At 44.3% G+C, this 23,535-nt stretch overlaps 1 protein-coding gene across 3 annotated transcripts in view; it reads right to left on the reverse strand.

Annotated features, from left to right (window-relative positions):
- The window catches only part of antxr2a (ANTXR cell adhesion molecule 2a), a 345,806-nt gene extending 324,233 nt beyond the window's left edge, over window positions 1-21,573 (reverse strand). The window contains exons 1-3 of one of the 3 annotated variants that reach the window (XM_085963363.1): window positions 20,957-21,571; window positions 20,538-20,609; window positions 20,230-20,301 (exon numbers count right to left, since the gene is read on the reverse strand). In XM_085963363.1, the coding sequence (XP_085819489.1) occupies window positions 20,230-20,301; window positions 20,538-20,609; window positions 20,957-21,120 (308 nt within the window). In that variant the 5' untranslated portion in view covers window positions 21,121-21,571. Of the gene's footprint in view, window positions 1-20,229; window positions 20,302-20,537; window positions 20,610-20,956 lie in introns of all 3 variants that reach the window. The other 2 variants (XM_085963372.1, XM_085963379.1) reach the window with 2 other exon arrangements.
- Window positions 21,574-23,535: the final 1,962 nt, after the last annotated feature.

Raw genomic sequence — 23,535 nt, forward strand, 5'->3', positions numbered from 1 at the left:
CCACATGGACACTATGGCTACAAGAGCAGGTCAGAGACTAGGTATTCTGCGGCGAGTGTCTCACCTTCTGACCAGTGTTCCTGTTAATTTTTTGGGGCTGCGCAGCCCATTCAAAACACCGCACATGCCGGCGAGCCAACTGTGCAGGAAGTCCAGAGAGCTAAGGGAACATTGCTTCCGACTCCCCAAACCCTCTCCACCATCTACAAGGCACAAGTCAGGAGTGTGATGGAATACTCGTCACTTGCCTGGATGAGTGCAGCTCCAACAACACTCAAGAAGTTCAATACCATCCCGCTTGATTGGCATACCATCCACCACCTTAAACATTCACTCCCGCCACCACCAGCGCACCGTGGCTGTAGTGTGTACCATCTACAAGTTGCACTGTAGCAACTCACCAAGGTTTCATTGGCAGCACCTCCCAAACCCGCAACCTCGAAGGATAAGGGCAACACGTGCATGGGAACACCACCAAGTTCCCCTCCAAGTCACACACACCATCTTGACTTGGAAGTATATCGCCATTCCTTTATCATCGCTGGGTCAAAATCCTGGAACTCCCTCCGTAACAGCACTGTGGGAGTACCTTCACCACACGGTCTGCATTGGTTCAAGATGGCAACCTTCACATAGTCCTCCTTGTTCTGTGCTCCAGCATGCCTAATGCCATCAACAAGGCAACTGAATGCCAATTGACGGCCGCATGGTCCAAAAAGCAGCACACCTATTTCTAGCCTCGTCCACAGCATCCAATTTCTTAAAGACAAATTCCCATGCCGTCCAATTTTCCACGTTTTTCTCAAGGTAATTGTGGATAGTGTCCAATTCTCTAGCTGCTAAGAGTTATTCATCCATGGCATATAATTTCCAAATGATGTCTTGGAGCTGTGAGGAAATATGACTCTACCATGTCCTTGCTGTATCCCATGGAAGGAACTGAACACCTGAAATGGAACATCCCATCAGATGTAACCTATATGGGATATTGTGGCAAAGCCACTGAATGACTCTGGGCAACTGTATATAATTCCCTTTAACGATGTTCTAACACCAGCCTAAGCCGGTACCATTGTGTTAGACATTACTGTGTTTTGTATATAGTGTTTGTATGTACGGGGCGTGGCCCCTTTAAGAGCGCGGGAAAACGCGGGCAAACGCGATGACGTCACATCGCAAACCACGTGACTGCCCAGACAGTCCTCCTTGAATCTCCATCTTGTTAAGACCTGTTTTCGTGGTTCTCCTGTATCGATCTCAACAAACGGTTCGAACTCGTTTAGTCTTACATTAAAGCCCTGTTTGTTTGATCTCCTGAGTCGACCTCAGTTATTAGTTAGGAATTCGATGATTCCTACAATATCCAGTTTCTTAACAGTTATACTGCATGATTTTCTAGTGGGATGTATCTGTGGCATTCAATTTGTAATGGTTTAAAAGAATAATCACCCGTGGCATGCAATTTCCTGGTAGGCAAATAGGTACACATTCATGATATTCAATTCTCAGTCAGTTTAGGGATGTGCCCCTGTTGACAACTAAATTCAGGAAAAGGAAAGTCAACATCTGAATCAGAAATTGAAATTCACTAAATCTTTTCTAACAAATTAATTGACCAAATCGTGTGGGCTACTGTCTAAAAAGAATCAATGTGATGCTATTTGATCTTCATTCAGGTAGTCTACCTCGGCAGATGACAGTGTCCTGGTGGTTCTTTCCCAGGCACAGAGAAAAAAGCAATGCCTCTCTTTTTTCACCCCTCTTTTTGGCGAACTTTTATCTTATACCCATGACTGTCTTGCATCAGGATTTCAGCAGAATGGATTCTATTTATTATGCTTTAACATAGGGAAAAATAAAAAAGCAAATTATTTAAATTAGGGAGAGATTACAAAATGCTGAGGTACAGAGGGATCTGGGGGTCCTTGTACATGAATCACAAAATGGTTAGCATGCAGGTACAGCAAGTAATTGGAATGCTGGCCTTTATTGCAAAGGGAATGGAGTATAAAAGTAGGGAAGTCCTGTTACAACTGTACTGGAGTACTGCGTACAGTTTTGGTCTCCTTATTTAAGGAAGGATATACTTTCATTGGAGGCAGTTCAGAGAAGGTTCACGAGGTTGATTCCATAGATGAAAGGGTTGTCTTATGAAGAAAGGTTGAGTAGGTTGGGCCTATACTCATTGGAGTTTAGAAGAATGAGAGGGGATCTTACTGAAACATAAGATTCTGAAGGGGCTTGACAGGGTAGATGCAGAGAGGATGTTTCCCCTCGTGGGGGAATCTAGAACTAGGGGGCATAATTTCAGAATAAGGGGGCACCCATTTAAAACGGAAATGGAGGAGGAATTTCTTCTCTCTGAGGGTCGTGAATCTTTGGAAGTCTCTTCCCCAGAGAGCTGTGGAGGCTGGGTCATTGAATATATTTAAGGTGGAGATAGACAGATTTTTGAAAGGTAAGGGAGTCAAGGGTTATGGGAAGTGGGCAGGGAAGTGGACTTGAGGCCAAGATCAGATCAGCCCTGATCTTATTGACCGACGGAGCAGGCGCAAGGGGCCAAATTACCTACTCCTGCTCCTACATCTTATGTTCTTATGTAACTGTAAATTACATTAACTATGATAAATTGGCAAATAACTCATATCTCCAAAGTTCTGTCAATTTTCTAATTATCACTAATGATATCTCAAATGTAAAAATACTTCAACACAACTGGTATTTTTTTTAAGCCGCGCTGTCAAAGTGGGGATTGGCAGTGCTGGGCAATCAAACACATTCTATCTCAGTTAGCATAAAACACTCTTAAATCAGATACAGCATGGTTATCTGTAGAGTAAAGCTCCCTGTACTGTGCCAAATATTGTTTCAGTCCAAATCTCAGGAAACCAGCCCTTCCTATACCAGTATGATATTTTTTCTTTTCCCATACCAGCAATCCTGTGGCCTTTTGCTGATGTTGTCAATTTACTGCCAGCTAGTGCTGAATTAGAGACTTTTTTCTTTTTCTATGGACTCATGCCTACCAGTAATTTACTTGAGAACAGTTGCTTCTGAAAGGAATGCAATGCACTCCAGAATTAATTGCCTTTACCTCAGTTGGAACAGTCTCACTGGTAGCAGCCCATGTCAAATTTTCAATCACTTAAATCAACTGGTTCAAATTTTCAGTTCTCCTGGGAGCCACAGCAACTAATGGGCCAGTTTTTTTATGATGCTTAAATCAGCTGCTTTAATACACGGTGACACAACAACAACTTGTATTTATATAGCGCCTTTAATGTAGAAAAACGTCCCAAGGTGCTGCACAGGAGTATTTTAAGACAAAAGATTTGACACTGATCCACATAAGGATAAATTAGGGCAGGTGACCAAAAGCTTGGTTAAAGAGGTAGGTTTTAAGGAGCGTCTTAAAGGAGGAAAGAGAGATAGTGAGGCGGACAGGTTTAGGCAGGGAGTTCCAGAGCTTAGGGCCTAGGCAACAGAAGGCACGGCCACCAAAGGCTGAGCGATTATAATCGGGGATCCTCAAGGGCAGAATTAGAGGAGCGCAGATATCTCGGGAGGGGGGGGTGGCTGAAGGAGGTTACAGAGATAGGAAGGGACGAGGCCATGGAGGGATATGAAAACAAGGATGAGAATTTTGAAATCGAGGTGCTGCTTAACCGGGAGCCAATGTAGGTCAGCGAGCACAGGGGTGATGGCTGAACAGGACTTGATGAGAGTTAGGACACGGGCAGCCGAGTTTTGGATAACCTCAAGTTTACATAGGGTAGAATGTGGGAGGCCAGCCAGGAGTGCATTGGAATAGTGAAGTCTAGAGGTAACAAGGGCATGGATGAGGGTTTCAGCAGCATATGAGCTGAGGCAAGGGCGGAGACGGACGATGGTACAGGGGTGGAACTAGGCGGTCTCAGTTATGCCGTGGATATGTGGTCAGAAGTCATTTCAGGGTCAAATATGACACCAAGGTTGCGAACAGTGTGGTTCAGCCTCAGACAGATGTTAGGGAGAGGGATGGAGTCACTGGCTAGGGAACGGAGTGCGTGGCGGGGACTGAAAACAATGGCTTCGGTTTTCCCAATATTTAATTGGAGAAAATTTTTGCTTGTCCAGAACTGTATGTCGGACAAGCTGTGACAATTTAGTCACCGTGGAGGGGTCGAGAGAAGAGGTAGTGCTGGGTGTCATCAACGTATATGTGGAAACTGACGCTGTGTTTTCGGATGATGTCGCCAAGGGGCAACATGTAGATGAGAAATAGGAGGGGGCCAAGGATAGATCCTTGGGGGACACTAGAGGTAACGGTGCAGGGAGTGGGAAGAGAAGCCGTTGCAGGTGATTCTCTGGTTACGATTAGATAGATAAGAATGGAACCAGGCAAGTGCAGTCCCACCCAGCTGGACGACGGTGGAGAGGCGTTGGAGAAGGATGGAGTGGTCAACAGTGTCAAAGGCTGTAGACAAGTCAAGAAGGACAAGGAGGGAAAGTTTACCTTTGTCACAGTCACAAAGGATGTCATTTGTGACTGACTGTCACAAAGCATCAGAGAAACACATTTCAAAGAAACAATAAGGGAAATTTTAATCTAACCTAACTGTCATAAACGGACAGGTTCGAGTACAGCTTTGGTTTTGCACCCCGCTCGATTTTACTCTCCATTGAAGTCAATATTGGCCACGTGTAAACCTAGTCTCCCACCCAATCCTGATGGTTTCCCGTCAGGCAAGTTAGGTTAAAATTACCCCCAACTAGTTCTGTGGTTCCATGTACACTCCGATTGGTAACTAGCATGGAAAGCTTCAAGAACTACAATGTGCTGGGTCTGATCATTAGGCAAATGTCAGGAGGTGGGCACAGTGGAGCGGAAGGCAAAGGATCAGGGATCAGCTAGGAGGAGAAATGCAGGAAAAGCATCGAAAGACTAAAATGAATGTGGCTCGGTCTTTTCTGATAATGTTCCATCCAAACTGCCACCTACAAGTGGATTCATAAGAACATAAGAAATAGGAGCAGGAGTAGGCCAATCGGCCCCTCGAGCCTGCTCCGCCATTCAATAAGATCATGGCTGATCTGATCCTAACCGCCAATCTACTATCACAGAACCATCTCCTGAATCTAACAGAATTAGACACACAAAATAAGAGCAGGATCAGGCTACACGGCCCCTGGGCCCGCTCCGCTACCCACAGGGCCATGTCCGATCCGAACCTAGACTCATGTCCAAATTCCTGCCCGCTCCCCGTAACCCTTAATTCCCTTTACTTCTAGGAAACTGTCTATTTCTGTTTTAAATTTATGTAATGATGTAGCTTCTACAGCTTTTTGGGGCAGCATATTCCATGGACCTACCACCCTCTGAGTGAAGTAGTTCCTCCTCATCTCAGTTTTGAAAGAGCAGCCCCTTATTCTAAGACTATGCCCCCTAGTTCTAGTTTCACCCATCATCGGGAACATCCTCCCCACATCCACCCGATCCAACCCCTTCACAATCTTATATGTTTCAATAAGATCGCCTCTCATTCTTCTGAACTCCAATGAGTAGAGTCCCAATCTACTCAACCTCTCCTCATATGTCCATCCCCTCATCCCTGGGATTAACCGAGTGAACCTTCTTTGTACTGACTCGAGAGCAAGTATGTCCTTTCTTAAGTATGGACACCAAAACTGTATGCAGTATTCCAGGTGCGGTCTCACCAATATCTTGTACAACTGAAGCAATACCTCCCTATTTTTATATTCTATCCCCCTAGCAATGAAAGCCAACATTCCATTGGCCTTCTTAATCACTTGCTGCACCTGCATACTAACCTTTTGAGTTTCGTGCACCAGGACCCCCAGATCCCTTTGTACTTCAGCACTTTCCAGTTTCTTGCCATTAAGATAATAACTTGCTCTACGATTTTTCCTGCCAAAGTGCATAACCTCACACTTTCCAGTATTGTATTCCATCTGCCAAATCTCTGCCCACTTACTTAGCCTGTCTATGTCCCCTTGCAGGTTTTTTATGTCCTCCTCACTCACTACTTTCCCTCCCATCTTAGTATCATCTGCAAACTTTGATATGTTACACTCGGTCCCCTCCTCCAAATCGTTAATATAGATTGTAAAGAGTTGGGGACCCAGCACTGACCCCTGCGGAACACCACTTGTTACTGATTGCCAGTCTGAGAATGAACCATTTATCCCAACTCTCTGCCTTCTGTTAGATAGCCAATCCTCTATCCATGCCAGAATATTACCCCGAATCCCGTGATTTTTTATCTTAAGCAATAATCTTTTGTGTGGCACCTTGTCAAATGCCTTTTGGAAGTCAAAATACACTACGTCCACTGGTTCCCCTTTATCCACCCTATATGTTACTTCCTCAAAGTACTCCAGCAAATTTGTCAAACATGACTTCCCCTTCATAAAACCATGCTGACTTTGTCCTGTTAAATTATGATTATCCAAATGTCCTGTTACTGTCTCCTTAATAATGGACTCCAAAATTTTACCTACCACAGATGTTAGGCTAACCGGTCTATAGTTTCCAGCCTTCTGTCTACTGCCCTTTTTAAATAAGGGTGTTACATTAGCAGTTTTCCAGTCTGCCGGGACCTTTGCTGAGTCCAGGGAGTTTTGGAAAATTATTACCAATGCATCCACAATCCCTACCACCACTTCCCTCAAGACCCTAGGATGTAAGCCATCAGGTCCAGGTGATTTATCTGCCTTGAGTCCCATTATTTTACCGAGTACCACTTCCTTAGTGATTTTGATCGTGTTTAGCTCCTCCCCCCCCCCCCTTCCCTTTAGCCCCCTGTTTGTCCAGTGTTGGGATATTCTAAGTGTCTTCTACTGTAAAGACTGATATAAAATATTCATTCAGTGTTTTTGCCATCTCCATATTTCCCACCATTAATTTCCCAGTCTCATCCTCTAAGGGACCAACATTTACTTTAGCCACCCTTTTTCTTTTTATATAACTATAAAAACTCTTACTATCTGTTTTTATATTTTTTGCTAATTTACTTTCATAATCTATCTTCCCTTTCTTAATCAATCTTTTTGTTATTTTTTGCTGTCTTTTAAAGTTTTCCCAATCCTCTATCCTCCCACTAGATTTGGCTACCTTATATGCCCTTGTTTTTAGTCGAATACTATCCTTAATTTCTTTACTTAGCCACGGATGGCTGTCTTTTCTTTTACACCCTTTTCTTCTCAGTGGAATATATATTTTTTGGAAGTTGTAAAATAACTCCTTAAATGTACACCACTGATCATGTATCGTCTTACCCTTTAATCTATTTTCCCAATCCACTCCACTCAATTCCGCTCTCATACCTTCATAGTCTCCTTTATTCAAGCTTAGCACACTTGTTTGAGATCCAACCTTCTCACCCTCGAATTGAATATGGAATTCAACCATGTTATGGTCACTCATTCCAAGGGGATCCTTTACTAGGACATTTTTAATTAATCGTGTGTCGTTACACAGGACCAGATCTAAGGTTGCTTGCCCCCTGGTCGGTTCAGTTACATACTGCTCAAGAAACCCATCCCTAATACACTCAATGAACTCATCCTCAAGGCAGCCCTGCCCAATTTGATTTGTCCAATTAATATGATAGTTAAAATCCCCCATAATTATAGATGTTCCCTTATTACAAGCCTCAACTATTTCCTGATTGATACTCCGTCCAACAGAGTTGCCACTGTTCGGAGGCCTATAGACTACACCCACTAGTGCTTTTTTCCCCCTTATTATTCCTTATCTCCACCCAAACTTTTTCATTAGCCTGATCTTTTGACCCAATATCATTTCTCTGTATTACAGTGATTCCTTCCTTTATTAACATAGCCACCCCACCTCCCCTTCCTTCCTGCCTGTCCTTCCTGACCGTTAAATAACCTGGTATGTTTAATTCCCAGGCATTGTCACCCTGCAGCTATGTTTCTGTAATGGCACAAGGTCATACCCATATGTAATTATTTGTGCCATTAACTTGTCTATTTTGCTACGAATGCTACGTGCATTCAGATAGAGAACTTTCAAATATGTTTTGTGACACTTAGTTCCTGCTTTTGCCCTTTTTATTACTTTACCTTTTACTCCATACCTCTGCCCCTTCCTGACATGCTCTGGTTTTTAATTTCCCCACTGCTACCTAAGTCTATGACCTTCTCTGTTGTCATTTTTATTATTTGCTCTCTAGGAACCACCCCCCCACTAGTTAGTTTAAAGCCCTCTCTACAGCCCTAGTTATATGATCCGCCAGGACTCCAGTCCCAGCACTGGCCAAGTGAAGCCCGTCCCAACAGAACAGTTCCCTCCTGCCGCAGTACTGGTGCCAGTGTCCCAGGAAGCAAAACCCATTTCTCCCACACCAGTCTTTGAGCCACGCATTTAACTCTCTAATTTTATTTGTCCTAGTCAAATTTGCTCGTGGCTCAGGTAATAAGAGATTATTACCCTTGTGGTTCTGCTTTTTAATTTGGCCCCTAGCTGCTCAAACTCCCTCAGCAGAACCTCCTTCCTTGTCCTATCTATGTCATTGGTACCAACATGGAGCACGACAACTGGATCCTCCCCCTCCCACTCCAAGTTTCTCTCCAGCCCAGAGGAGATGTCCTTAACCCTGGCACCGGGCAGGCAACACAGCCTTCGGGACTCTCGCTCTCGGCTGCAAAGAACTCTATCTATCCCCCTAACGATACTATCCCCTACCACTATTCAAACTCATTTCATGTACAAGCTTACAGCCAGCTGCGAGAACTTACTGTTGAATGGCATCTTGGAAAAAGATCACGTACATGAATTGATTATCTTGATTGCTGGGCTTTCCCTGTGACACTGATGGTATTTAAGGCCATGCTTTGCCCGTCATCCAAATCAAAAAGTTTTGAAAAAGTTATTGGACAGGTTACAAAATTAAAGAAAGAATCATGGGGGGAAAATTTGGTATCGACCATTTTGGGGCTAACATCGCCTGGGCGCTAACTTCAGCGCCAGTGACCGTGAAATTCAGTTTTAGCACCCCAAGAGGGAAGTGGAACGCTAAATCAAGTGCTACACACTCGGCTTAGGGCGCCAACGTTGGGGAGCAGAGTGCTAATCCGGCGCTGTCAATTACAAGTCCGCAGACAGACTGGCGCCTTCCAGTTCTTAAAGGGGAGGTTCAATCTTGCACAGCCTCACCCTGACCATTGCTGCTTGTGACCTGGGCTTGCAAGGAGCTGCAAGCATCAACCACAAATCTCATGGCTGATCGGAGGCCCAGGGAGAGAGCTCACCAGTTCAGTGACCAGGCTTTGGAGGCTCTGGTTGCAGCCATGGAACGCCGACGGGCAGGAGGCCATTGCCGCAGGACTTCAGGAGAATGTGGAGGGAGGTTGCCCAGTACGTCTCAGCCAGAAGCGTGGTCCACAGGACTCCCACCCAGAGCCGCAAGAAGTTCAACGATCTCACTCGGGTGGTCAGGGTGAGTACATGCTTCAAAAACCTCTACATCCCACCATCTCAACCTCACTCTGTGCAGACGGTATAAACCATCACATCCCCAACTCTCACCCACCAACTATGCCCATCTACTAAAAGTCACATCCACATCTCACATCTTGCATTCATTAACAGCTATTCAACTATGGTAGGTACATCTGCCAAACACATGGCTGCACACTCACAGGCTGTCCTTTTTCTTGCAGGCCAAGCTTGCTCATAACAGGAAGGAGCAGCAACGCATGGGAGGAGGTCAGGTGGAGCTGCACCCCCTTACAGACCTGGAGGAGCGAGTACACAGCATCACTGCAGCCCAAGTCATGGGCACTGTGGTAGTCGGAGAGGCCAACCCCCTTGGGGGCAACAACGGTATGTTCATCACCACTCCCTCTTCTCATACCACTTCCCTATCACAACACAAGCCCTTCCCACTTTCCATCCAAGTATACTGTCTCCATTCCTTGCTCTCTTCCTGCCTCACTCTTATGCCTGAATGCTTTCAGATAATCAGCCACCATCTGACCAGCCTGTCCCTCAGCCTCCCAGTGACAGTGACACAGGAGGAGGAACAAGCCAGAGCCTCACTGGGACAGTAAGCTGTGAGGAGAACACAAAGAGCCTGCAAAGGGATATAGATAGACTAAGTGAGTGTGCAGTAAGGTGGCAGATGGAGTGTAATGGAGGGAAATGAGGTTATTCACTTTGGTAGGTAGAAAAACTGAATATTTTTTAAATGGCGAGACACTTTCAAATATTGGTGTTCAGAGAGATTTGGGTGTCCTCGTGCAAAAAACACAGATATTTAGCATGCAGGTACAACAAGCAACTAGGAAGGCGAATGACATGTTGGCCTTTATTGCAAGGGGGTTGGAGTATAAGAGTAAGGAAGTCTTGCTACAATTATACAGGGCTTTGGTGAGACCACACCTGGAGTACTGTGCACAGTTCTAGTCTCCTTATCCGAGGAAGGAGATACTTGCGTTAGAGAGCCAGTGCAACGAGGTTCACTAGATTGATTCCTGGGATGAGAGGGTTATCCTGTGAGGAGAGAATGAGTAGACTGGGCCTATACTCTGAGGTATAGAAGAATGCAAGGTGATCTCATTGAAACATACAAGATCCTGAGGTGATTGACAGGGTAGATGCTGAGAGGTTGTTTCCCCTGGCTGGAGTGTCTAGAACTAGGGGTCAGAGTCTCAGAATAAGGAGACAGCCATTTAGGACTGAGATGAGGAGAAATTTCTTCACTCAGAGGGTGGTGAATCTTTAGAATTCTCTACCCCAGAGGGCTGTGGAGGCTCAGTCATTGAGTATATTCAAGACAGAGATTGATAGATTTTCAGATATTAAGGGAATCAAGGGACATGGGGATAGTGCAGGATAGCGGACTGGTGGTAGAAGATCAGCCATGATCATATTGAATGGCAGAGCAGGCTCGAGGGGCCAAATGGCCTACTCCTGCTCCTATTTCTTATGTTCTTACAAATCCCCCACCATCAACATCCTGGGGCCCACCATTGACCAGAACTTAACTGGACCAGCTACATAAATACTATGGCTACAAGAGCGGATGAGAGGCTGGGTATTCTGCAGCGTGTGTCTCACCTCCTGACTCCCCAAAACCTTTCCACCATCTACAAGGCACAAGTCAGGAGTATGATGGAACACACTCTACTTGCCTGGATGAGTGCAGATCCAACAACACAAGAAACTCGACACCATCCAGGACAAAGCAGCCCACTTGATTGGCACCCCATCCACCACCTTCAACATTCACTCCCTCCACCACCGGCGTACCGTGGCTGCAGTGTGTACCATCTACAAGATTCACAGCAGCAACTCGCCAAGGCTTCTTCGGCAGTGCCTCCCAAACCAGCGGCCTCTACCACCTAGAAGAACAAGGGCAGCAGGCATATGGGAACACCACCACCTGCAAGTTCCCCTCCAAGTTACACACCATCCTGACTTGGAAGTATATCGCTATTCCTTCATCATCGCCGAGTCAAAATCCTGGACCTCCCTCCATAACAGCACTGTGGGAGTATCTTCACCACACGGACTGCAGAGGTTCAAGGCGGCGCACCTCCACATTCTCAAGGGCAATTAGGGATGGGCAATAAATGCTGGCCTTGCCAGCGATGCCTACATCCCATGAACGAATAAAAAACTCATCTTTCTCTGCTTACCCATGCCACTAAATGCTAGCTCTTGTCCCTTTCTTCCATTTCAGGTGCAGAAACTCCACACAGCTCTCAGGGAGCAAAAGAAGACAGCACTGCAGAACATAAATCATCATGCGACCTTACACTTGCAGACAGCAGCTCAAAGACTGGCATGGCACATAGTTGAGAGGGTAGGCTAGAAGGCTATGCACATGGAAATGCTCCCAGCACTAGTGTGCAGGAGTAAAGGCAGAGTGATAGGACGGTCCAGAAAGGCAATCCCGAGACTGGCTTTGGCTTCATGGGAGAGGCATCTGTTATCCTCTCTCAGAAGGACTGCACACCTGCTCCCCGCCAGTCTCGCAACCAATGCCCTTGTTGGTGCCGACAGCCAGTTGAGCCCGACTTCCACGACCGATGCCAAGCCCCAACAGTCTGCAGTCAGGTCCTTAACAGCCACAGCTCCTCGAGGTCACCCAAAACAAGCAGATCAACTGCCCTCCAGCTGAGGCTCAGCTGCCTTTCACCTCCCAAGTTGTAGGCACTGGGGAACCACCTCTTAGGAGCTCTAGAAGAGGTAACCAACACACAAGACACCACTCAGGCTTCGCACAAGGGTGATTTGTAGATAGGCATCAGTCATGTAACCATGTCAAATTAAGAATGGAGTCTTTGAGTATTGAAGTAAAAAATGTTGTTTTGGTATAGCTGTTGGTCTTCCTGATCCTAGTGATGGAACAGGAACACTCGAAGTTGTACAGTTTGAGGACATTAATATGGTGGGTGTCAGGACTGGGTCAAATGGAAGGAGGGAGTGTTGGTGCAGTGGAGAGGGGATGGATGGCTCCGGAGAATCTTTCAACAAGTTGCTGCCTCACAGCACTGCTGGGCCGTGATCTTCCTCTGCATCCTCTGGTTCCTCATCCCTTTCTTTATGTTGCTGCTCCACTTCTTCCTCCTCAGGCAGCTTCAAGGCAACTCGCCTTTGCACAGCAAGATTGTGGAGCATTCAGCAAATGATTAGGAATCTTGTGAGCAGCTCTGGGCTGTACAGAAAGACCCATCTTGAGCTGTCCAGACAGCAGAACCTTCATCACAGGACATCTATGCTTTACTCAATCTGAACACCTGTTGCCGCATAGCTCTCATTATATCGGCGCTCTGTATCTGTGCTCGAGTTCCTGACTGGAGTCATGAGCCTGTTAGTGAGGGGATTGCCTTTGTTTCCCATAGCAGCAAGCCTGCCTCCTGATGGTCTGGGTGGAACAGAGGGGTATTGAGGACTGGCAAAGTTTGAAAGCATCACGACTACTGCCAGTAAACCGAGCACAGACCTGCATGACTCGCTGGTTGTGGCCACAAACAAGTTAAACATTAGCAAATAGAAGCCCTTCCTGTTGAGAAACAGAGCTGGTTCACAATGAGGAACACACATGGCTGCGTGCGGGCAGTCAACAATGCCCTGCAACTGCAGGAATCCAGCAATGTGGGCAAATCCCAGTGCTCTTTCTTCCCGCTTGTCAGCCTCCATGGGGAAGGTAATGAGTTGTTGATGCCTCGCAAGCAGTGCATCAGTGACCTGCCAAATCACCGTGTGCACAGCAAACTGACTGATGTTGCCGATGTCACCAGTTGCAGTTTAGAAGGAGCCAGAGGCATAAAATCTGAGCGCCTCAGTGACCTTCACTGCCACAGGGAACGCAGTAACAGGTGGCATAGGTAAGTGACTGTCTTCGTTGAAACGCAGCCACCTTGCATGCTGCTTCGCCGAGGTATAATCTTCTGTTTCTGAAGTTCCGCATTCTGCAAGACTTCCTGCTACCTTGCCTCATTTGCCCTCTTCCTGCAGCCTGCACAGGTTCCTTCCTTCCTTGCTGCTGCTCCTCCTCCTCCTGATTTGGGAGCCCATTATCAGCAATTGAGAACAAGCAAATCCTGTGACAGAGTTCTTGCCCTCCATAAACTCATTCTGCAAAAGTATCTCACAAAGATTTGCTAAAACAACCAAAAACTGAGTCCAAAAGCACCCTAGAAGACTAAGACGACTAACCAGAGACTACCTTAATAGGTGTGAGGAACCATTTAAATTTTGTTGGTAACTAACAGCACAAGTACCTTTTTAATAATATGATAATTGTTAATGCAATGCCAACCAACTTCTCTGGCCCAGAAATTGAACAATTTAAACTGTGGAGTCTTATTCCTTCAGGTGGTAAATTTTTCTTGAGATTTTTTAAATGTTTTTCTTACTTTTCTGTTTTTTTTTTCCTCTCTCTCTCTCAATTCAATCTTTCTTTATTTCTCTTTCTGTACCTGATTTGACTCTAATTCACCCTCTGTCTCAGTTGTTCCCATTTCTTTCTCAATCCTTAAATCTCAATGGTTAAGAAGATACACTGTTGTGGATTTAATGCGGATTAGTGTGAAGTGATGTACTTTGGGAGAGACAGCATGGAGAGGCAGTATAATCTAAATGGTACTATTTTGAGGGGGGTACAAGAGCAGAAGAACCTGGGGGGCATATTCACAAGTTGAGAAAGCAGTTAAGAATGCGTATGGGATACTTGGCTTTGTAAATAGGGGCATTGAATACAAAAAACAAGGAAGTCATGCTAAACCTTTACAAATCTCTGGTTAGGCCTCAACTGGACTATTGTGTATAATTCTGGGCACCACACTTTAGGAAAGATATCAAGGCCCTGGAGAGGGTACAGGGGATGTTTACCAGGATGATACCAGGGATGAGGGAGTTCCATTATGTGCAGAGACTGGAGAAGCTGGGATTGTTCTCCTTAGAGCAGAGAAGGTTAAGGGGAGACCTAATAGAGGCATTCAAAATTATGAGGGGTTTTGATAGAACAAGTAGGGAGAAATTATTGCCTCTGGCAAGTGGGTCCGTAACCATAGGTCATAGTTTTAAAATAATTGGCAAAAGAACTAGTGGGGGAAGAGGGTTGTTCAGATCTGGACGAACTATGTGAAAGGGTGGTGGAATCAGATTTCATAGGAATTTTCAAAAGGCAATTGGACATGTACTTGAGGAGGACTAAATTGCAGGGTTATGGGGAAAAAGCTGGGACTAAATTGGACAGCTCTTTCAAAGAGCCAGCACAGGCGTTACAGGCCAGATGGCGTCCTTCTGTGCTAGAAGATTCTACTGTTCACTGAGGTCCCACATGCCCTGCCACATCGCTATCAGCTCGCACTTCTAGCAAGTCATGGCGTAATAAAAATGCAGAAAAAAGTCTAACTAACTGGGTATGCTGCAAGATGCCCTGCCCCAGCAAGATCTGGCCCAATATATTTACATGATGCTTATGTTCATTGCAGGTAACTGCCAGGGTCGCCTATTGAGCGCCTGAACCAATATGGAATCACGCACACTTCCGGCGTTGTTGCGGCGCGGAAGATTGCGCTGCAAAATTTGATTCCCTGGCGCCTGTTTTGGACCCAGGAAATGTGTGAAACACAATAGCAATTTCTACCCTGACAGCTCTAGTTAAAGAACTAGTCCTTGTGCAGTCACAATGGGGCAGATGTGCTGTAAATTTAATGACTGTGCTAAAAATTTTACGACTATTACTCATAGCTTGATCATCATGTATCTCATATCTCCCACAGACCAATCAGTTCACTCAGTAATACTGAAGTCACTAGAGTTTTAAGAACTAATTGCTTGAAAATTCCAGTTCCAAAATCTCCAGCAGTGTGAAAAATTATGTATATGCTCTCTTAAAAAAAATATTTTTGTACATCTATGATTCACCATACTATTCCAGGCATATTCTAGGAAGGTGAAGCTTCTTCAAACAAAATCTGTCAACAACGAACGGCTAGTTAGCAGCATATTGGTAGACTTAAAAAAGGTGTATTATTTAACACCGTGAAGCCCATTCTCACAAGGGTACATGCTGTTACTGTACACTACATCTGTGCCAAAAACTTGCTAACAGTTGGTAAATTAACTATATTTTTCTCTTGACCAACAGAACATAAGCCAGTTTAATCAAACTGATTGTGCAATGTGCTAGAACAGAATCTCAAATGGCACCACTATTGGGATGTAAAATAAAATCTGTCACAAATATGTCAATATGGAAATTTTAAGCATCTTAAAGCGCTGTTGATAAAGTTGTGATTTCCTAATGTTTATTCTCAAATTGAACAAATTATAAACTATATTAAACTGTAGTTTTTTTTTATTTTAAACATTGTTGTTGGCTTGTGAGGTCTCAGTCTTTGCTGCCCAGTGTGAGTTGTACAGTAATGTATTTGTGTTGTACATCAACATAATCAGAACTGATATACTTTGGAAGGTTTAGCCAGCTGCAGATATAATCGTTCTTTTTTCCATGTCACCATATTGCTCATGACCCAGAACTGTACAGCCACACACCCACACATATTTTAAAAAGGGTGTCAGATATACTATTGAATTTCCAATAATACTGACTAGCACAAAGGATATATCTGTACTGTTATTGATGTTACTCTGTTCTTCCTTGTTAGTCTTTTATACCTTTTTAACTGCTGATTAGCGGTAATATAGGCGCAAACATTTTGTACCAAACTTCCTCCTGCATAACATTACATTATAAACAACTATCCAGAGACATAATAGAGGAAATAGGTCAGAATTTGCTGGCAAAGTAACGGTGAGTTTAATGTGCACACCATTATTAGTGTGTAAATAACCCAGGAACCTGTGGTGAGAAAGAGATATGGTGCGAGTTGCGAATCACCACAAATTGCTAGACAATTTGCGCCACTCCACCGTTAGCTTCACGAAAATACATCTCTCTCTTAACCTCTGTGAGTTTCATGAAGTTGGGGCATTTGCTCATTAAACTCACCACAGAAAGTAAAGTCTTGTAATTAAAAGTGTAACTACCCTTTTAACAACAGGATAATTGTTCATTACTACCAATCAATGTCTCTGGCCCAGAAAGTGAACAATTAAAAAATGGAGTCTCATTCCTTCAAGGTAGTGAATTGTTGTTGGATATTTTAAAAATGTCAAATATTAAATGTTGCAATTTTTTTCTTACTTCTCCTGTCTCTTTTTTTTCCTCTCTCACCTCTCCTTATTTCTCTTTCTGTAACTAATTTGACTCTAATGCACCTTATTTCCTTCTCTGTTCCTTTCTATCCTTAAATCTCTTTGGATAACAACAACAATTTGTATTTATATAGCACCTTTAACATAGTAAAACGTCCCAAGGCGCTTCACAGGAATATTATAAGACAAAAAATTTGATACCGAGCCACACAAGGAGAAATTAGAGCTTGGTCAAAGAGGTAGGTTTTAAGGAGCATCTTAAAGGAGGAAAGAGAGGTAACGAGGCAGAGAGATTTAGGGAGGGAATTCCAGAGCTTAGGGCCTTGGTAACAGACTGTTGGTCCCATCGTTCACCAAGGTCTCAGATCCCCCATTTATCTCAGATTATCAGCTAGCACTTGCAGCAGTTTGAGGCCCAAGTACAGCTCCCTGGAGAACACCACTTGTCACATTCTGCCAATCAGAGAACAAACACTTTATCCCTACTCTCTGTCAATTACCAGTCACCCCACGTCACAAGGTTACCTCCAATTCCATGCACTCTCATTTTTGTTAGTCAAATGCCTACTGGAAGTCCATATAAACAAAATCTATAGACACTCCCATATATATCATGCTAATGACCGCCTCAAAAAATTCAACTACATTAATCAGACATGACCTACCCTTGACAAATCCATTCTGACTCTCTTTCATCAACTGATACCTGTCACATTATGGACCAAAAACTAAACATGGTAGCAAGGGACAGCTGGAAGATAACTGCAGCACTGAAGGATTACAGTGCAATTCAGTAAATCCACTTCCTTTAAATGAAATAATAAGTCCAATTAAATCACCTAGCCTTCTCCACCCCAAACCATAATGGAAAATCTATCTCTTTAAAACAGCATTTTAGTAGATCAGTTCACATAATTTACACTGGATTGAAGAAAAGTCATTATCGTCTAAAAAAAATGCCTTGAATAGTATTTGTGAATCATAGGTGCACATTATAACAACAATAACTTGCATTTATATAGTGCCTTTACTGCAGGAAAATGTCCCAAACCATTTCACAGAAACATAAATCAGACAAATACTGGCCTGTAATTTTCGGTCAGCGGTGAAGCAATGGCATTCGCCGCTGGCCCCGAAGAGACCTTCACACAAAGATCTTGTGATCTCCGTGGCGAGTAGTTCAGCTTTTTTGACATTCAGTTAAGATCAGTGTAATATAATGGGAAATTCATCGAAACATAGAAGATAGGAGCAGGAGTAGGCCATTCGGCCCCTCCAGCCTGCTCCGCCATTCAATGAGATCACGGCTGATCATCCAAACTCAGTGCCCTGTCCCTGCTTTCTCCCCATATCCCTTGATCCCTTTAGCCTTAAGAAATATATCTAACTCCTTCTTGAATACATTTAATGAATTGGCCTCAACTGCCTTCTGTGGTAGAGAATTCCACAGGTTCACCACTCTCTGGGTGAAGAAATTCCTCCTCATCTGTCCTAAATGGCTTACCCTTTATCCTTAGACTATGACCCGTGGTTCTGGACTCCCCGACATCGGGAATATCTTTCCTGCATCAAGTCTGTCTAGTCCGGTCAGAATGTTATAAGTTTCAGTGAGATCACCTCTCATTCTTCTAAACTCCAGCGAGTAAAAGCCCAATCTCTCCTCATACGTCATTCCTGCCATCCCAGGTATCAGTCTGGTGAATCTTCGCTGCACTCCCTCCATGGCAAGAACATCCTTCTTCAGATAAGGCGACCAGAACTGCACACAATACTCAAGGTGTGGTCTCACCAAGGCCCTGTACAAGTGCAGCAAGACATCCTTGTTCCTGTACTCGAACCCTCTCGCTACGAAGGCCAACATACCATTTGCCTTCTTAACCGCCTGCTGCACCTGCATGCTTACCTTCAGCGACTGGTGCACAAGGACACCCAGGTCTCGTTGCACTTCCCCGTCTCCCAATCTATTGCCGTTCAGATAATAATCTGCCTTCCTGTTTTTGCCACCAAAGTGGCAGCCAATCACAAACAGGAAGTGAAGAAGCTCCTTTTATTCTAACTTTTTAAAAATTTTTACAGAGAGCAAAACAAAGATTGAGGCTCTCACATGGGGAAAAGGTAAACAAATATGAACAAACTTTTAAAAAAATGAATTTTTTTTAAAGTCTCTTAAAATTGTAATTTTTATCAACATGGAGAAATTACAAAATTAAAATCAGTTTTTCAGGGCCATAACATTTGTTTAGCAGTCAATACACTGTTAAAACCCCAGTTACACCTAATCCAACAAGGTCTAACTTTTAATGGGATATTTAACATTGATACTACCGCAGAAAAGCCCAATTTTGTGTCAGTTTCACCGATTTCACTGATTGACGGCTATGGGCGGGGGACCACAGTGCAGCCAGTGTCGGAGCAGTGAATGACTGACCGCAACTTTAGGATTTCCATGTTAGGATGTGCATGCGCTAAATCCTGAATTTGCGTCAGTTTCAAAAGGGTAATAACAGTGAACCAGGAGCCAATGTTGGTCAGCAAGCACAGGGGTGATGTGTGGATGATACCTGGTGCGAGTTGGGATACAGGCAGCAAAGTTTTGGAGGAGCTGAAGTTTATGGAGGGTGGAAGATGGGAGCCTGGTCAGGAATAGTCAAGTCTGGAGGTGACAGAGGCATGGATGAGGGTTTCAACAGCAGATGGGCTGAGGTAAGGGCAGAGATGGGTGAATTTCAGAGGTGGAAGTAGATGATGGAGCAGATATGGGGTCAGCAGCTCAGCTCAGGGTTAAATAGGATGCGGAGTTTGCGAAACATCGGCTTGAACTTGAGACAGTGGCCAGGGAGGGAGATGCATTGGAGGCAAGGGTACAGAGTTTGTGGCAGGGCCCAAGATGATGGCTTCAGTTTTCACAGTGTTTAACTGGAGGAAATTGCTACTATCCAAGATTGAATGTCGGACAAGCAGGCTAACAGCACAGAGGAAGTAGATGAGTCGAGAGAACTGGCAGAGAGGTAGCACTGGGTGTCACCATGTGAAACCCCACACCATGTCCTAGAAATTCAATTGTGCTGCACCCGTTTTACTGGCATAAAACGGACGCCAAAGCGTCCAATATGGCGAGTAGTGTGCCGCGCTCATTCTGAGCTGAAAGTGCATCATCCGTCGTATCGGTACAGACATCAAACAGGTGTTAGGCCCTTTACATATGAAAATAATGGGCCTAACACCTATTTGATGCCTCCTTTACCAAAGTGGTTTGCCCAAAACACTAGCTATTAGGGCCTTTTCAATGCTGTGGCAGGGGCAGAAACCTAATTGGAGAGATATGGCATTTGGGACAGGGTGGGCATGGATTTGGGAAGCTGCAACATGTTCAAGAACTTTTGAGAGGAAAGGGATGTTGGAGGTGGGGTGGTAGTTTACAAGGATGAGGGATTAAGATTGGATATTTTGAAAGGGGGCTTGATGACAGCAGTTTTGTATGTAAGTTTTCCCTTAGAACAAATAAAAACAAGGTAATGTGCACAGACCTGTCACCAGTTATTGGCATTTTCACATCAGCACGAGATGAAAACACAATGAAAGACAATCTCATTTCAGGACTGCAAGACAAAAACACACACTGCATTAAAACATCTTCTCACATTCCCAGCTGTACAACACAAAATAATCTTCCTCCCAGCCACTTTCTTGCCTTCAAACTTCAGTCTTCATTTGAATAACGAATGATTACTCAGTTAGCATTACCCCTTACGTCCCCAAGCGGTGATGAAATGAGTCAAAAAGATACTTTTCTAACTGCATCAACATTTACGAAGCAGGTTGTTGAATAGGTTACCTGACGAATCGCTGGACCAGTGCTTCCACAAAACCATAGATTTCACCCCAGTTGTTAGAAACACTCCCAGATCTGTAAAATAATAGACTCAGTTTGATCAAAAAATTCAAGCAAATAAAAACGTGTTGAGCTCTGCTCCCATCCTACACTCTTCAACGGTGTTATGTAGTGATTAGAAAACAGTTGTAACCAAAAGTTTATTTAAACGCAGTCAACAATTTCCAGTCACTGAATGAATATCGTGGTTAGTTTCATGTAACCTCCCCTTCTCTCCACCATTAATTAGATTTGATCCATCAATGCCCACAATTCATTCCAACGCAAGTAACGTTTTACGTTCTAACTTACTCTGACTGACAGCTACAGATTAAAAAATAAAACAAATTTCGACCGCTCACCAAGACTGCATTGATTCTTACCTGTCAAGTACAAAGTAAAGATCAAATGCTCCCTGACACGATTTCTCTTCACTTCGCACAACTCCAGGTCCGAATAAGGTCAGAAACACTGATACAAAGACCATGAGACTCCGGAGCCCGGGGCAGATGCTGTTACAAACAGCAGTAGTCCGCCACAGCTTCATTGTTGTTTAATTAAACAAGTTGTATAGCCCCAGAGTACAGAGCCGGGAACACGGAATAGAAAGCTTCGGCAAACATTAAAATAGTCACCATCGGATTTGTAAAAAAAATCCCCCCTACAAGCAGATGGAAAAAACAACACGAGCTTCGTAAACTGCACGTTGCAACAGTGCAAGAGGTCGCCCGGCCGTTGCTGCAAAGTCGCTCGTTCAGTTCAAGTATTAACTTCCCAAAGGAAGACGACGTTTCGGCAGGGAAAGAATTGGCCCTTACACCCAGCCTGTAGCATTGGTTTCCACAAAACATAAGCCAGCAGATCAAACAGAACTTGCTGTAAGTTCATACTGCTTGGTGGGGGTGGGGAAAACTACAACTGGGTGTGTCCGTAAACGCTCGTCAGTGAGACAGCTGGTGCGCTTAGCGAGCAAAGGAGAGGATGTTGCTGCATAACCACAGATGGAGGGTGCTTTGAAAACGGTAGCATGATATCACTTCCTGTGTTCGGGACAATATTAACACCGATATTAATCATCACGCTTGCTCTGTGTGGTAAATTTTCTTTACTCTTGAAGTCGTAGGGAAGTTATGGTAAAACTGATAAAACGTGAAAGAGTACATTTCTACATCAACATGTACAAAAGTGTCATAATCTTAATTTTCAATGTTGCACTTAGATGAACTCGTAGGGTGCACTTAGATGAGCCACTTTGTCATACTGATCGTACACTTCCAAATTATAAAATTATTATAGCATTACGTAATGACCTGGATGGGAAGGAACTTAACATTGAGTGAACTGTTGGTATGACATTTTCAATCCGCAGTCCCCAAAATGGCAAGTTGAGTTCATCATATGGATCAGAGAAAGAATCCCAGTTTCTTTCCCTGTTGCAATTGACAATTAACATTGAAAGAACGGAATGAGTCATACCTCCCAGTAACTACAATGAGAAGGAAAAACAAGAAAATGCTGGAAACACTCAGCCGGTCAGGGAGCATCTGTGGAGAGAGTAACAGAGTTAACATTTCAAGTCGATGACCTTTGTTTCTCTCCACAGATGCTGCCTAACCGGCTGAGTAGTTCCAGCAATTTCTGTTTTTATTTCAGATTTCCAGCATCCACAGTATTTTGCTTTTGTTACAATGAGAAATGTAGCTTATTTTAGTTTGTTTGGCTGGAAATTGTCTGGAAAAGCAGGCTTCCCAGCAGAAAAAATGGGCTTTGCTCTGGTATAAAAATAGCTAATGTAAAGCTTGTCAAAGTTAGCTCTTAAAGTAAAACAACATGTGTTTAAATAGCACCTTTAATGCAGAAAACGTCCCAGGTGTGTATTCAGATGAAAATTGACACTGAGCCAAAGAAGGAGATATTAGGATGGATGAGTCAAAGCTTAGTCAGAGGTAGGTTTCAAGGAGCGTCTTAAAGGAGGAGAGAGAAGTGGAGAGGCGAAGAGGTTTAGGAAGGGAATTTCAGAGCTTAGGGCCTGGATGGCTGGTTGACCGCCAATGGTGGGGCGAAGGAAGTAGGAGGTGCCCAAGAGACCGGAGTTGGAGGAATACAAAGAAAGCGGAGGGTTGTAGAGCTGGAGGAGGCTGTAGAGCTGGAGGAGGTTGTAGAGCTGGAGGAGGTTACAGAGATAGGGTGGGACGAGGCCATGGAGGGATTTTAACATAAGGATGAGAATTTTAAAATCAAGGTGTAGCTGGACCGGGAGTCAATGTAGGTCAGTGAACACATTGGTGATGGGGGAATGGAACTTTGTGCGAGTTAGAATACGGGCAGCAGAGTTTTAAATGAGCTCAGGTTTATGGAGAGTTCAAGGTAGAAGGCCGGCCAGGAGAGCATTGGAAGAGTTGAGTTTGCAGGTAACAAAAGCAGGAATGAGATGTTTCAGCAACAGATGGGCTGAGGCAGAGGCAGAAACAGGTGATGTTACAGAGGTGGAAGAAGTCGGTCTTTGTGTTGGAGAAGATATAGGGTCGGAAGCTCAGCTCAGGGTCAAATAGGAAGCTGAGATATAGAACAGTCTAGTTCAGCCTGAGACTGTGGCCAGAGAGGGGAATGGAATCAGTGACTAGCAAAAGGAGTTTATGGCAAAGGCCAAAGACAATGGCTGCAGTCAGCTCAATGGTTAATTGGAGGAAATTTCAGCTCACCCAGTCTGACAACACAGAGACAGTGAAAGGGTTGAGAGAGGTGGTAGGTCCGTCATTAGCATATGCAAGGTGTCTAACACTTGTATCATGTGGCTGCCCTAGACGCCTGAAAATTGTCTGAGGCCAATAAGGCGTCAGATGCATTTCAGGCATCCTTGAGGCACAGGGCATGGCCGTGCAAAACCGGTCACTTTTGCCCTATTTTCTATCTGGAAAATGGGAGTAAAGATAACCAAATTCTACCCCACTGCCTGCATTGT

This window comes from Somniosus microcephalus, chromosome 2 (assembly GCF_052327205.1).
Source record: "Somniosus microcephalus isolate GS21.2 chromosome 2, FLI_Smic_1.0, whole genome shotgun sequence".
Taxonomy (NCBI): Eukaryota; Metazoa; Chordata; class Chondrichthyes; order Squaliformes; family Somniosidae; genus Somniosus; species Somniosus microcephalus.